The 15,720-nt window shown below is 34.5% G+C and overlaps 1 protein-coding gene across 2 annotated transcripts; it reads left to right on the top strand.

The window, feature by feature from the left end:
- Window positions 1-797: 797 nt before the first annotated feature.
- LOC114120586 (protein mesh) lies at window positions 798-15,627 on the top strand. Of its 2 annotated transcripts, XM_027982537.2 has the most exons (17): window positions 801-1,178; window positions 3,558-4,165; window positions 4,268-4,405; window positions 4,519-4,687; window positions 5,437-5,548; window positions 5,633-5,778; window positions 5,865-6,058; window positions 6,160-6,305; window positions 6,680-7,094; window positions 7,181-7,328; window positions 8,685-9,011; window positions 9,153-9,289; window positions 9,406-9,535; window positions 9,699-9,992; window positions 10,148-10,330; window positions 14,910-15,045; window positions 15,322-15,627. In XM_027982537.2, exons 1-17 carry the CDS (start codon window positions 887-889, stop codon window positions 15,464-15,466), a joined length of 3,720 nt encoding a protein of 1,239 aa, XP_027838338.2. In that variant the 5' UTR covers window positions 801-886; the 3' UTR covers window positions 15,467-15,627. The 2 variants fall into 2 exon arrangements, with proteins under 2 accessions (XP_027838337.2, XP_027838338.2); XM_027982536.2 differs by lacking the exons at window positions 14,910-15,045; window positions 15,322-15,627 and adding an exon at window positions 12,089-14,092 and having other exon boundaries at window positions 798-1,178.
- Window positions 15,628-15,720: the final 93 nt, after the last annotated feature.

Raw genomic sequence — 15,720 nt, 5'->3', positions numbered from 1 at the left:
ATAATATAAAGGATTACAATTATGTATAAAATCTTAGAACCACGTGCTTGCAGGCTGTTGATCATAATGTATGATTGTTGTAAGTATGCAAACATACTTACACTTGCACACACAGACATCGACTTTCATTAATATATATATATATGTATTATGTATTCTACATGTATGTATGTATAAATATCTACTCTCCAAGTCTCCAATATATACATATAGGTATATAATTGCTCAATAATTTATACATCTGCATTGTCGGCTTTGTATTGCCTTTTTTATTTATTTATAAAATTATTATACGTTTTATTAATTATTTATGCTTTATAGTTAGTGTGCCTATACTTATCGCCATCATAATTAATATAATATAACCTATTTAGATTTTGGTACACTCAGTTTCCACTCGATTAACCTAATCTGTTTATATTGTTTAGGTATTTATTAGTGATGTTGACGTACATACAATCTACACGTATCAGAATAATTAATCAAGTAACAACACACACCCTACGATCCCGCATCGCTTTAAAATGGTAAAATATCCTCATCGTATAACTCGTATATAATATGGCATTATACATAGCGTTCGTTTTTTAAATAACATGTTGAATTGTATTTGTCCAAATATTTCATCACACTAGTATTTAATATACAAAACCATGAGTAATATAGCAGTTTGAAAATACGAATGCATTGATTAGATAAACTTTTCTCGAGTGGTTCGAACCCACAGTACGCATAAACCTACACCCATATTTGTTTTCTCCAAATCTTATCTGTTCGTGTGTGTGGCTTGAGATACACATTTGAAATTACATTTTTTTAGCATACGTCCGATAGCTGTTGTATATTGCGGTCGTATACCTACCTATTAGTTACCTATACACCGCGAATGGCGAATAATTGTTGTTTTTATTTGGTTGCGTGCTTAGCACTATACGCGTATCCGGTGGTCAGTCAAAACGGCTTTAACAATCCTTACGCTCAAAATGCTCAGACGTTTTGGCAACAGGCACAGCAGCAGAGGCCGCAGGACCTCATCAACCAACAATTCAGCCGTCCAGGGTACAATTTCCAAGAATCCCAACTACAGGCTCAGCAGCAACAGCAACAACAACTACTACTACAACAGCAGCTACAGTCACAGCAAAATCCAACCATGTTTCAGAGAGGACAGAATTACAGTAAGTAACAGATCACTTTCCTTTTTATATAATGTAAGTACCTACCTATAGAAATGTAGGACGTATTATTTTAGTTGAGTTTACAGTAATATGTACGTAGAGCACAAAGAAGAAACCTCTGGTTTAAACTTTAAAGTATTGAAAAATATACTCATTGTCAATATTATTAGATGATTATTTTTAAATAAATTATTAGTTGAATGATAAAAAGAAGCTAAATCGGGTGTCACTTAGATTAATTGATTGCCAGGTACAAATTATTATTTGTCTACTATATGATGACTATATGATGATTAAGTATTTCTCCCAAAATATTGTTACCCCAATTTTTGGACAAATAAATTATGGAGCTAAATGAAAGGGTGAAATAATGAAATCCGGTACCACCCTCTAGTCCCGATTCAAAAACGTATGTAAAAAAAGCTTTTAATCCATAGCCTTTGTAAGATAATAATATTATAATTTATATTTAATACATATATGAATGATATGGTTAGATATATGACTAACGAAAATTTAAAAACTATAATAATGATCTTCATTAAATTTACTATGATACAATTAAAACATATTTTTAAATTAAATAAAAATTGGTCTACAATATGAATTTTTTAAGTAAAAATAATATTAATCCATTATTAATGTGAATTAAACGAAATAACTTAAAGTGCTTTAGGTGCTCCACGTGGTCTAGTACTCTAATCAAATAAACTTGTTTAACACCAAATTAAACTGTATAATAGACCTAACAATATACTATTCAACAAAAAATAAAAATAAAACATTTGTTTTTTAATCAAAATGTCACATCCTTTGAAAATTATTTAAAATTATATACTTCTTAAATTGAATATACCTAATACATTGTTAAACTATAGTTAGGTACTTATCGAGCAATATAAATTGTGTGTACCTAATATTTTTACGGTCGTAATAAACATAATATAATAATATCTTATATTGTATAATATATAGGTACTAATACCATACATATTATATAGCTGTAATTAAAACGAAAATTCCTAAATTCACATTTAGATTAGGCGACGTGTGTTTACTTTAGAATATTATTTCGACATTTGCGATGGAAATTACAATGTAATTTGATGTAACGAAAGTGGAATACTATATGGTTATTATAGGTATTGCATTAAGAAGAGTACAATCGCAGACCTCAGATCAAAATTTGATTTACACGTGTGCGACCGTGCAAGGAGGGCCATGTGCGGGTTGCGCATCGTCCTACCTACCAATAATTGGTGTAAATACATTTGTAACTATAGATTTATTGTTTTAATGTTATTTGCAGTTTTTATATAATCTTAACTTATGTGTGTATTAGGTATATATATACATGTATATTGTATATAATTAAATTCAAGAATTCCCAAATTTTTGTTTAACATGATGTTTTTTTATTTTAATACCAACTAAATAATAAATAAGTAATACAATAATATACTACTTATATTAGTATTAGACTTATATTATACACTTATAGTTCCAGTAATAATGAATAAATAACAGTTAAGACATTAGGTAATGTTAATGTTGTATGCGTTATAAATATTATTGGATTATACATGGAGTATATGATGGTGTGTCACATTATAGTTATGTTTATATATTGTTTATCTCTAGTAGTATAAGCTCACTGCTCGACAAGACTAAATGAGTGTGACGTAATTATTATAAATTCCATCACTGAAAACAATAAGCAATAACTTAATACGTAACAGATTTTATATTTAAACCGCTTCCTGTTGTAGTTTATTTACACAGTGACAAAAATCATAAAACATTAAAACATAATATTATATTGCCGTATTGGTTGTGTCAGAAGTTTTAATGTATTTACTTTTGTATTATTACATCTAAAAACGTACCTATGATTCAAATTGTTATAAATGACTATAATATATCTACGACCTACCAGCTATATATATATATTGAATAATTATTTTTATTAGCTGATAAAATATTATAAATTTATACTTTTTATCACTTATATGATTTATAATATTCAACAGACAACATTTGCCAAGTATTAAAAACTATATTACTTTTACGTTTTAAGTAAAAACTTTATACACCATTAAACCCATTACATAAAGAAAAATATGTTATTTGATATGTCAAGTGTATGAATTTAAAATATAGCACTTCCATTAAAACTACTTATAAAATTATAGAGTTTATTGTTAAATATTAGTTATTCTTACTTATATATTTGATATAAAATTTATCGATTTTATTTACAGTGATATTTTATCTATAATATATACCTCCTACTACGTGTAATGCGTGTAACGTATATACAATATACATTTTATATATATATACATATAACAATTTTTAAGTCTTAATTTTATATTACAGATGCTTTCGCGTCCAGATATGCACCTCCTACCCTAAGATTACAATCTGGTTCGGCTCCATACGTTTTGACCCAAGAGAGATTGGCCGAAATCCGCGAAGAGTTTATGTACTGGTATTTTGATAGAGGCGGCGATAATGATCTAGGAGACTATCAGACCGACATACACGGATCTATGCCTCAGATTCACAAAAATTTTAATTTTCAATTGCCGTTTTTCGGCTTCAGATTTAACTACACTCGGGTGTCGATGAACGGTTATTTAGAATTCAGCGATCCGCCGAAACACTACCGCTATCCGTTGTCATTTCCAGTTAAAGAGTGGCCAAGGAAAAACGATCCGTCTTTCATCGGAATATTTTTCAGCAAGTGTCGTATTGGTTCACTTAGACCCGACGACATTGACCGTCGCAAGCCCGGTGTTTATTTCCGCATGGAGAGGGATTTACAGGCTCGTACCGATCAATTCGGAGTGGAAATGAGAGAAAGATTAATGTGGGATATCCGAGAAGGCGTAGTCGGCGCGGACTCGTTTGTACCTAAACATTCAGCTATTATTACGTGGAAAAATATGTCATTTGCTGGAGGAATTGACAATTCTCTATACAGGGTAAACACGAAATTGCATTTCATTTATAAGTACCGATAATTTCTACTTCGCAATTTTATAAACGCCGACACACAACAATGTAATTTTTGTTGTTGATTTCAGACTAATACGTTCCAAATGGTCTTGGCCACCGACGAAGTATTTACTTACGCCATATTCAATTACGCAGACATGCAATGGACCAGTCATACAGAAGCCGGAGGAGATACGACTGGAGGCGAAGGAGGAGTACCGGCTTTCGTGAGTTTATTTGAAAAATCGTTTTAAATGTTTCAATATTATAATACTAAATCGAATTTGTAGAAACAGTATATTATATTAGTATATTACCTATTATTATGCTCTATTTATAGGTGGGATTCAACGCTGGCAATGGAACTAGAAGTTTCGAGTATTATCCCTACTCGCAAAGGTCGACCATCAGAGATTTAGTGGGTCGTGGTTGGGCCAATAATTTTCCGGGTCGACACATATTCAGAATCGACGAAAACATAATGTTAGGAACGTGTAACAAAGATATCGGTCAGTAAATCAATTGAAAATGTATTTTAAATACTACGTGATTATAGATTGCTATTTCGGTTAAAAGTTAATACTTAAAATATAATTATATACAGGACGATTAAACAATCATACTCGTCCAATTTAATTCTATTATATTTTTTTGTATTTTTAAATAGAAATAATAAAAACTTTAAAAAAATCTTGTACTAAATTATTTTGACAAAGTAATTTTTTTCATCAATATTTTTAGAAAAAACTTTCAAAAACATCAATTTTTAAATGTATATTATAGCCTATAGATATAATAGCTTGAAAAGAGTCAAAATATTTTTAAATAATATCGTGTATAAAAAATGCTAATGAACACAAACATTTGACGAAAAATTCAAGTATATAATATGTAGTTACATATAAATTGGTTTTTTTATTTCATCAAAAAAATAGTTTTGCATACAAAATCCACAAATATTTTTTTCCTGGTGATTTTGAAAAATACTAGTAATTTTTAATTTTTACCTCCTAAAGGTTCCAACTTCCTAACTAGAAAATATATCAAAGTTGAAAATCAAAGCATTATTTACACTATATAAAACGTGTACTAACAAAATTGTAAAATTAATAAATAGTCATCACTTCGCTTAAAATCTAAAAAAATGTCTTCTACATCTAAAATAGTATTTAAACACTTTACGACAGTGGTATTATATCTGGTACTTTAAAATGTTTAATATATTATATTTTATTATAATACAATTCTCGATGTTTAGCTGGTACGAATTTGCCATTGGTTTTCGCACCGGAAAGTGGCAACATGTTGGGCGGCACTGTCGTCAACATCACCGGACCGTGTTTTGAGCCTGGAGACAAAGTACGATGCAAGTAAGTAACATGTTTTTTTGTTAGCTTAAAATCATCGAATAGAGCTTTAGTAAAACACGATTTAACGTATACACGTCACTGTAGATTTGACACGGAAGAAGTTGTTGGCACCGTAGTGAATAGAAACCGCGCAGTTTGCATTCAGCCGTTTTTGATGGCCGAAGGTTATGTCATATTTGATGTGGCGATTGGTGACGAAAAATACAACTGGAAAGGAAAATACTTTGTGGGTATGACGATATCGACGATAAATTCGCGGTTTAATACTTAAAGTTTAGTTTTGTTCACTTTGCGTATTTTTCACGTTGTTCTGCAGAGACTCCGGCCACGGCTACCGAACGCATTCGGTTCCAAGACGCGGCAATACGGGAACGGAAGCCTAAAGAAATAAAAATCACTTGGGAAAAGCAAAATCTCACTACCAATTTTGACGCCCAAATACAGATATCGCTTTACGGTTACAGAGAAGTAACGATCGCACCCGAGCTCGTATTCATCGACGTCATAGCGGTAAGTTAATTGTTTACCTAACACACGAGGTTTTTCACATTGTTGTATCGACAGACTTCCCGTGATCTATATAATATCATTATTGTTTTGTATCTGCGCAGACGAATATTCCCAATTCTGGCGAATATACCATAAACCCGGCTGCTTTCGAAGACCGCGACAACACCGTAAACCTAGATTTGACGTTTGGATTCTTACAAATAAAACTGACCAACCCGACGACGTACTCCGGCATTTCGATTTCTCCGTAACCGTCTTTCTATTATTATTTACACAGGCTATTGTGTTCTATTTCATCCTCCCTGTCCAAATTGCACCGGGTTAACAATTGTAAGTCGATTATAGCTCAATTATTATTCGTATGTAATCGTAATATATATAGTTCATGTGAAACGAAATAAATTATTTATGACGGAGGTGCTATATTACGCCAATTCCCCGAAATTAATACCCGTAAACCGACGAACTTACTAACAGTTCGTAAAAAATCGACTTACAATCGTTCGGAAATCGAGCTTTTCACACAGTCACGATTTTCCCGGCGTGATTTGGACACGGCTCCGCCTCACATCACTCGGTTTTTGACGTTCACCCGTTACCTACGTTATTCGTGTCGTGCAGGATACTGTGGAGCAAGCCCGTACCTCTAGGGTGGTATTTCGCGCCGCAGTGGGAAGAGTGGCACGGGTCTGCTTGGCCCGAGAGGCTGTGCGACAATTGGATCAAGAACGACAGGTACCTGAAAAACTTCGCCGCCGAGATATTCCAGTGCCCGTGCACGCTGGAACACGCCCTCGTCGACCGTGGACGGTTCTTGCCCGACGCCGACTGCGACCGGGACGCCAACCCGCAGTGTCTGTACAACAGGGGCGCGGTGCACTGCGTGACGACCGGGGCGCCGAGCATGGAGGGCTCGGAGCAGCAGTGTTGCTACGACAAAAACAACTATCTGATGTTGTCCTACGACCAGCAGTGGGGTTCTAGGCCGCGGAGATCGCACAACTTGGGATTTTTACCGTGGACCGAAGCCAACAAGGTACGAATAAATTAACCTAACGGAAAACGCCCGTCACCCGCGACCGATTTTCCGCAATAACGGTGAAACGTTTGTCCGCGTTCCAGGTGCCGACGCTGTCCCAGTGGTTCCACGATATGAGTCCGTTTTTCCCGTGTTGTATGTGGCAGGAAGAGCAGGCGGTCGGTTGCGAGACTTACCGTTTCGAACGACGTCCGTCTCAAGATTGCGTCGCATACCAATCGCCTTACGTCGGTAAGTGTAAAAAAACCGGCGATCCCGGGGCAGAAAGTTAACTCGTGTTTTACAATAAATTATTGTTGACACGGTAAATTCGAAACCGGGTTTTTTTATCGATTTCGAGCCCGAATGTATGCACCCACCCACATAAATAACCTACCACATTTTTCACAGTTGAGTCATAGGATCACTGGTTGTTTGGTTGTTTGTATCGCACCGAAAATGTCCACTGTTTTTGCCGCATTTCGGTATCACGCAGTTGTGCTAAATTTATCACATATACTTTCGAATCACGTTGAACGCAGTATACTGAAAATAGAATATATTCTATATCGAGGGTGGCCAACAGGTCGATTACGAATATTTTTCGTCATTTCTTGAATTTTTTTAAGAATAAACAAATAATAATACGTTAAAAGTACTCAATAATTTGTAATCAAATATATTAAAATACCTGTCGTGTACAATTATGAAATCAAACGTTATTATTACTTATTATTATTATTAATATTCTAAATAAATGAAGTGTAACACGCATAATATATAAACAATATATTTTTTTTTATTAAGAGCCATTTTTTTCGGTCGGTCACGATTACCTACCTAAAAAACGATAGTAAATCGGTGGTATTGTTTGCCGGAAATCGGAGGATAAATCGTATAAATTACTAAATAAAATCAAATTATTCATCCGAAGACGATAACGAATTGACACCTAAATAAAAAAAATCCGATTGTAGCAGACTCCCAATGACGAACGTAAAAATGTATAGGTAGGTCTAGTTGTCTAGTGTCTTCTTCTGCATAACTATCGGTGCTATGCTATTTGGCCCGTGACTTAAAGGTGTCATCTACACGTAGTGTTATCACACTATAATTTTATCAAACATTATCCACGTTCAAATATTTTCTCTACAAATAAAAAAAGTTGAAATTTCTAAATTAGTAATATAATTAAATAACAAAAATCTCAAACGCGAATAATTGCATTTAGTATAACAATATAATTACCCGAAATTATACCCTTGGAAACTAGGTTAACTATATAGGTACCTAATGTTGAGTTTTGAGTATAGTTACAAAAATAATAATATTTATATAGTATAAAGTAGAATACGCGTTTGTGTGTTTTATTGTATAAGAATTTATTAAGACGTAGTTATAGGTTTTGTTTGTTTTAGTTTTTCCATATAGTTTCTAATTAAATTTTAAAACTGCTCCAAAATAATCTCGTTTGATGGCACCATATATATATATATATATATATATTGTATATGCGTTATAATTATCTGTATCATATATATAATTTATTTAATTACACAAATTTTAATCACTATTATACACCTGATCTCATATTATGCAAATATATAGCTACCGTCTTTGGCGATCCACACGTGATTACTTTCGACGATCTGGAGTACACTTTCAACGGAAAAGGCGAGTTCGTGTTGGTTCACGTGGATTCGGAAAAGTTCAAATTCGACGTACAAGGTAGATTCGAACAGTTGCCGGACAATATATACGGACCGGTAAAAGCCACTACGCTGACGTCCGTAGTCTCCAGAGACAACACGTCCACCGTGATCGAAGTCCGATTACGGCCCCAAGCGGCTCAGTGGAGGTACAGGTTGGACGTTTTTGCCGACGGTAAACGAGTGTACTTCGACAGACCGGCGTTGAAGGTGCAACACTTTCACGGTAAATTCAGTGCTAGTACATTGTTATTATTTTTATTATTATATCGGAGCAGTGTTGTTGGATAGGTATATACGGTCGAAAGCGACCGTCATACAAACCTTTATCATTTATTTATGATTTTTTCAATTCGTTTCCATACAGGTGTGACCGTTTACGCGCCTTCTTACGTTTTAAACCAGTCCGAAATCGTGGTCATGTTTCAATCTGGCGCCGGGTTAGAAGTTTTGGAAAACAAAGGATTCATGACTACTCGGGTGTATTTGCCATGGCAGTTTATCGTAAATATATATTATATTTATATTTTTAAACTATTAAAATTCGAAACTTCTCTATTGCAGTTCTAGGTAGACAATACACTTGTGTATTTTTTTTTTTTATTTTGTTATTCTTACAGAATCGAACTCGAGGATTGTTTGGTAACTGGAGTTTTGACCAATCCGATGATTTTACTCTACCCGACGGTTCAATAGTACAGCCTAATACGTATGATTTCGAAGCAGTGCACAAGCTGTATGCTTCCAATTGTGAGTAATGAACGAGTATAACAACTATAATAACTATACACACACACACAGTACACACATATTATAAACACACTCGTATAATGTGTTTCTTTTGTTTATTGTTTTCTCGTTATTTTATCGCAACACAATAATATTATTGTGTCATAATTGTTTTGTATCTCAGGGATTTTAGAAGACAGAGACGAAAAGAACAAAGGCGGCGCATTATTCTTTCGCGAATACGGTCGAACGGCCAGTTATTATGCGAACCGAACGTTTGAACCCGTTTTCGAGTCCACTCCGGAAATGATTATACCCGCTAACCGATCTTCCGACATACAAAGAGCCAACGAACTTTGCGGTGACTCGTATCAATGCAAATACGATTATTCGGTTAGTCTTAATAGAGATCTGGCGTTTTATACGTTACAATATCAAGACGGATATGTCAACACGAAAAAAATGAGTAAACAGAGAGGTAATATAGAGAAAATCTTACATTTAAATTTTAAAGCCGCGCGCATATATATATATAATATATACCTGTATACAATATAAGTTATGTACACCTATATGGGTGGTGAGGCCATAATCCGATCGTATATTTCATTACCTTGTATAATACTGTTGTAGTTATATCGTGCGGAGTTTTGGAAACGCCACGTTTCGGACGAAAAAGTAACTTTCTGTTTGTACCCAACACCAAGGTGACATTCGAGTGTAATCAAGAATTCGTATTGATTGGCGACCAAAGAAGATCTTGCTCGTCCGATGGTAAATGGGACATACCAGAATACGGGTACACGGAATGCTTACGTAAGTGCCAACTCTTAAAGTTATGAATTTGTGATAAAAATATAATGACGGTCGACTTTCTAGTTGAAAAAAAATCAAACGTACTCTGTACTGTATGGAGAATATTATGAATTAAGAGCGCGGATTTTTATACACTGCAATGAAAAATACTAAAATACTATGTTTCTTTAAAAAAACTGACAACAAGTGGCTGTAGGTTGAGGGTTCTATTAGAGTCTAATTTTAATTTTGATATTTTTTACTTTTTTGTGCATTAGTCATCGCATTAGATCACATATATGTGAAATTTTGAATTTGAAAACTTATTTCTTCATCAAGTATAGTACATAATGGGTTTTTTTCAAAAAAAAAACGGTATTTCGTGGCTTTTCACATTACATTTTGAGATACTCCATATTATTATTGTTCTAAAAGATATGTGACGTTTTCTTAAGGTGTTTAATGCGTTTTTAAAATGACAGCAGTTTATTTACACTGAAAAATACGTATAACAAGTTTTTTTTAGTAAAAACTGACAACTAACCTGTGAGTTCTATTAGAGTCTTAAAATATACAGATATATACAAATAAAATTGTACCATTAAATTCGTGTAAATAACAGACATTAATCTGAAATAGTAAAAAGGAAAAAAATATGCAATTGTATAGTTATCCGTGCTCTAATTATGATCTGTAATAGGAGCTATGATTAAATAATTCAAAAATCGAAAATTCTTAAAGTTAATCTTATTTTTTATATCATTTATTTGACGTAATGTTTGCCTACACATTAGCATTTTAAACCCATATAATTTCTTTCGTTAGCTTAGGTACCTATATAATTTTTATCTAATTAAAAAAAAAAAATATGTTAGTAAAGCCACAATAACCGGACAATATACAGTTTTTATACATATACATACATCTTCTAACAATACTTTTACTTCAAATTTAAATTTGGACGGTGTATTCATTTTAATACGTTTAAAAAACAATAATCATTTCTTCAGTAGTCGCTGCTAATCACTTTCAAATCTTTTATTTTTCATTATGTGAGTGCTATTGATTAAAGTGGATGTCTTTGATTCTTTGATATTAAGCGCTTGTGTGACGTACGAGTTAGTTTCTTATTTGAAAAAAAAAACAACACGTATTTTTACATCAACTTTTCTTCGTACAGTATAAATCAGGGGCTCTCAACCTATTTATCATCGAGTACATACCAGACACTTTTACAATCAATACGCGTACCATTTCAATTTTAAAACTAAATTATTTTTAACAAATATTTTTATGATTCATTAATTTCTTAACATTTTTTGTTATTTGATATTTATGAAAGTAAAAAAAAAAATTTAATTTTTTAGTTAGGTAAATCTTTAATTTAAAATTTCTTTGCTTACCACCCGCGAGCCTTCCGCGTACCGCGGGTAGCAGGAGACCCCTGGTCTAAATAATATAATATATAATACGTGATTGTAGCGGACGCTTAAAATTATAATTTTTGTCCGTTGTGCAGGCCGAAAAATTATATTTTGTTTTCAGTAAAAAAAGCAATATTTAGACGCTTAAAAAAAAAAAAGCCTAAGTCTTAATAACGGTTCGATATTCTGCTGCAGGCTGTACGACGACATAATAATATAATATTAATAATAATTACGATCCGTATAATATTATAATATAATAATATAATCTTATGACATGATAATATTATATGAAATACAATACAATAATACAGTAATATTATAAGAGAGTGATGTATGATGACGTGGTGTAAAGGTCACATCGAGTACGAGTCTCGGAGTGCCTGGACGACGATCGCTCTGATTGCGTGCCTCATAGTACCGCTGCTGGTAGGCATCTGCTGCGTGGTGTCGCAAGTGTACCGGCGCAGCGGCCGGCTGAGCCTGAGGTACCAGACGGCGCGGGCGGCCAAGAGGCGCAACTCGGTGCTGGCCCTGAGCACGGTCGACCTGTCGTCGGCGGGCGCGGCGGCCAAGAACGGCAAAGGACGGCGTCGCCAAAACGGGGAAAACGACGATAGCGGCGGCGGCGACGACGGTGGATCGTCCACCGAGGACGAAGGACCGGCCAGTTCGGTGCCCAGTTCGACGAACCCGCGCCGGTCGTACGACGCCGTGTACCGGACGCACGAACCGCTGCCCGGCAAACCGGACGTGGAGTTCGACAAGACAAAGGTCTGGGACCTGGAAGCCGAGTACGAGGGACAGCTGGACAAGGTGGACAAGAGGACGGCCATTTACGTGCCCGGATCGCCGCCGCCGCCGTCGGCTGGGGACGCGACCGCGGGATGGAGGTCGCCGCCCGTCGCAGGACCTTCGGTGGCTGTCCAAAAACAGATTTTGCCGTCCCGATTCAAAGACTCGTTTTGAAAAAAACCGTTTTTACCTCTTTTTTTTTTTGATTCTTTTTTATGCGCGTGTAAAAGGACGAAATTTCATTCCAAACATGAAGCGGCGGCGGTACTATACAATAATAATATGTTATAATAAAACATTAATCGATTAATAACAATATATATTAACAGTGCAATATAATATTATACCTATCGTCTATGATGGGACCCAGTCGAGTGGGTGTTCAAAATTATATACAATTATAGGAATATTAAATCAATTCGCGAAATCCCCGAATAATATAGGTATATACGTCATTTTGTAGGACCCGAATCGATCTTAACCCGTAACATAATAAAATAAAAAAAATATTGTACCTATAACACGAATGTTTTAATGGTTTATTAATTACTTTTTAATCATCCCGGTTAACTCGAACTTTTTTTTTTATTTCACAAATTTCACGAGATAATAATATGTAATCTTGTATGTATTTCTTGCGGATTTTTTTTATTTTCGACTAATCACTAAACATATTTTATAACCATCAACACTAGCTAACTCTAAGGTCAATGCATTATTATGCTTCCGTCCGTTAATTCAGCAGTATCGTCAACCAGTAATACTTTATGAAATTAAACGATATTCTAAAGAACGTCAATAAATCTATTAAAAAATTATTGTCGTAGGTGGTACACGTTGTTATATAATAGTTTTCAAATTGAGTTTTTGTTGCAGAACTACACTGCTGTTCAGTATTAATCATCATATCGACCCGTATATAAAAAGAGTTATGGACGCCCAAACGTTTGATCAAAATATATTTTACTTCGGTGTATGAACACTCTAACGGCCGAATAAATGACTCGGTCTTAATAAGCCTCGACGTAACACTTAATGCACTTATAAAAACATACCAACCCGAATAGTTTTATGTCCTCGTGTCGAGACTCCTTTCCGGCCACGGTTCGGTGTTTATAACGGACAATCCACTTTTTTCTCGCTTTAACGTTATGTACCCGTACAATATAATTAATATTTTTCTCGATTTTGCCCTCGAAAATCCCTTTTACTTTCAAAACACGACAAAAGTATTCTACGGCGTGCCCTGCTCAGTTTAAAACTCCAATAGCGATCAGTATAGTGTGGAAAATCGATACTCCTAAGACGATCGAATAAGAATTTTTACAAATACCTGCGTCGCCGCGATGACAATCATGTGGAATGAAAATTCGGCTTTCGATATTTTCGTTATTATAGTTGTGTACCTATTTGTGTAAAAATATATTTATAATTGTTTATAAACACCGATTTTGTAAATACATTATCGATTTTGTATTATGACTGTACGGCTGTTATTACGCCATTGTACGATTTGACGATTAAGTTTCAAAGTCTTAATTAAATCGCAATTATTTTCATTTCACATGAACTGTGTATTGTTGTTTCTTTTTCGAGTGTATATCTACTCTTTTGTACAATAATATTATGATTGACGACGTCGGGTGTCGGAAAAATGTGATTTTAAAACCAAAAATAAAATCATCTCTTATTACAGCGGTAGATAGGTAACTGCTCATCCTATTCGGGACGAGCGCACCGTGCAAATTCGTAATTTTACGGTTTTACTTATTGTACATAATATCGTGATATTATCGTTACGATGATGTCAGATACCGGAAATCGGACTCGATAACGAAACGAGGTCGACGAGTCATCGACTGATTATTTATTGACAGATGACTCTACCGAGTATAAATGAATCGCGATAGATAAAAAGTTGCACGAGTTGCGTTATAATGGGAATTCGAGATTTATGAAGTGTCGAAGGATTTTAATAATTACAAACGAACGGATTATGAAAACAACACATTTTCCTATATAAAATTGTCTCGTTTGATTTACAAGTATATTGTTTGGTTTGCGCAACGGCTTTATTTTTTTTAAAGCATTTTAGTCTATATAGAAATCTCAAAATCATAAAAGTACATAAGATTATATTATATTTTTTTCCTGAACGCTACGACATGGAAAAATTAAAAACACCAAAAAGTAAAAACAATCGGTTTTTTGAACGTTCACCGCGCACTTTGAATAATCAGCGAGCCAACAATTCATTATTGTCCGGGTATAGTGCTACACTATATTATATACTTTTAGATTTCCCTAATGAGGAATGAAATAATATTAAGAGTGATGTACATATAACGTGTTTAATCGCACTGTCCCTGCTCGCGCAACAGGTCATCAAGAGTTTTCGTCGAGAGCGCTGGTGACCATCGTACCGATCATGTTGCTCCTGTTGGGGCCGCTTTTCCTCGTCCTGGTATGCATCGGTTACCGAATATTTATCAAGACCAAAAAGGCGCAGGCCGTCAAGTAAGTACCGTGATACACAGCGCCAGACCTACCGACTTAACGGTCGGAAAGGCGAATAATTCTGTGCAGTGGCGTAGCTAGCCATTTTTTTCTTGAGTAGGCCCGATATTTTGATGTAATAAGGATTATCGATGAATATTTTTATAAAATAAAAAACATGATATAAAACATTTATTTTTTAAGAAAAATGGGTAGGACCGGGCCTACCCGCTGGCTACGCCACTGATTCTGTGAGACTAAACTTATTATAATTACGCTTATTTTTTTCTCGCTCAGTCGATTGCGAGGCTTGTCGAGACGTCACTCGCGACAGTCCCGCGAAGGCGCTCCAAACGAAATCGGCGACGAAGAACTGCAGCAGCAGCCGGGCGAGGAAAACACGGTCCAGGAAAGTCATCAGAGGGAAACGGAAATCAACTGACGACCGGAAAGCGGTTTTCGTTCCTCGGACAAGTCGTGTCGTCCATAGACTTATATATATATAAATATTAATAATAATTTTGTTACACTTGTATTGTAATAATTAGTTTTTAATTTTTTTCAACAATTTTTAAATATATAATATAATATAATATATAATAATGTCGATTTCAAAATATTATAATATATGTTGGTCATAAAATATAAATACAAAAATACACGGTTTTACGAAAAATAAATATTCAACATATTTAT

The sequence above is a fragment of the Aphis gossypii genome, chromosome 3 (genome assembly GCF_020184175.1).
Source record: "Aphis gossypii isolate Hap1 chromosome 3, ASM2018417v2, whole genome shotgun sequence".
In the NCBI taxonomy this organism is placed as follows: domain Eukaryota; kingdom Metazoa; phylum Arthropoda; class Insecta; order Hemiptera; family Aphididae; genus Aphis; species Aphis gossypii.
This window is presented reverse-complemented; position numbering and strand designations above follow the sequence as displayed.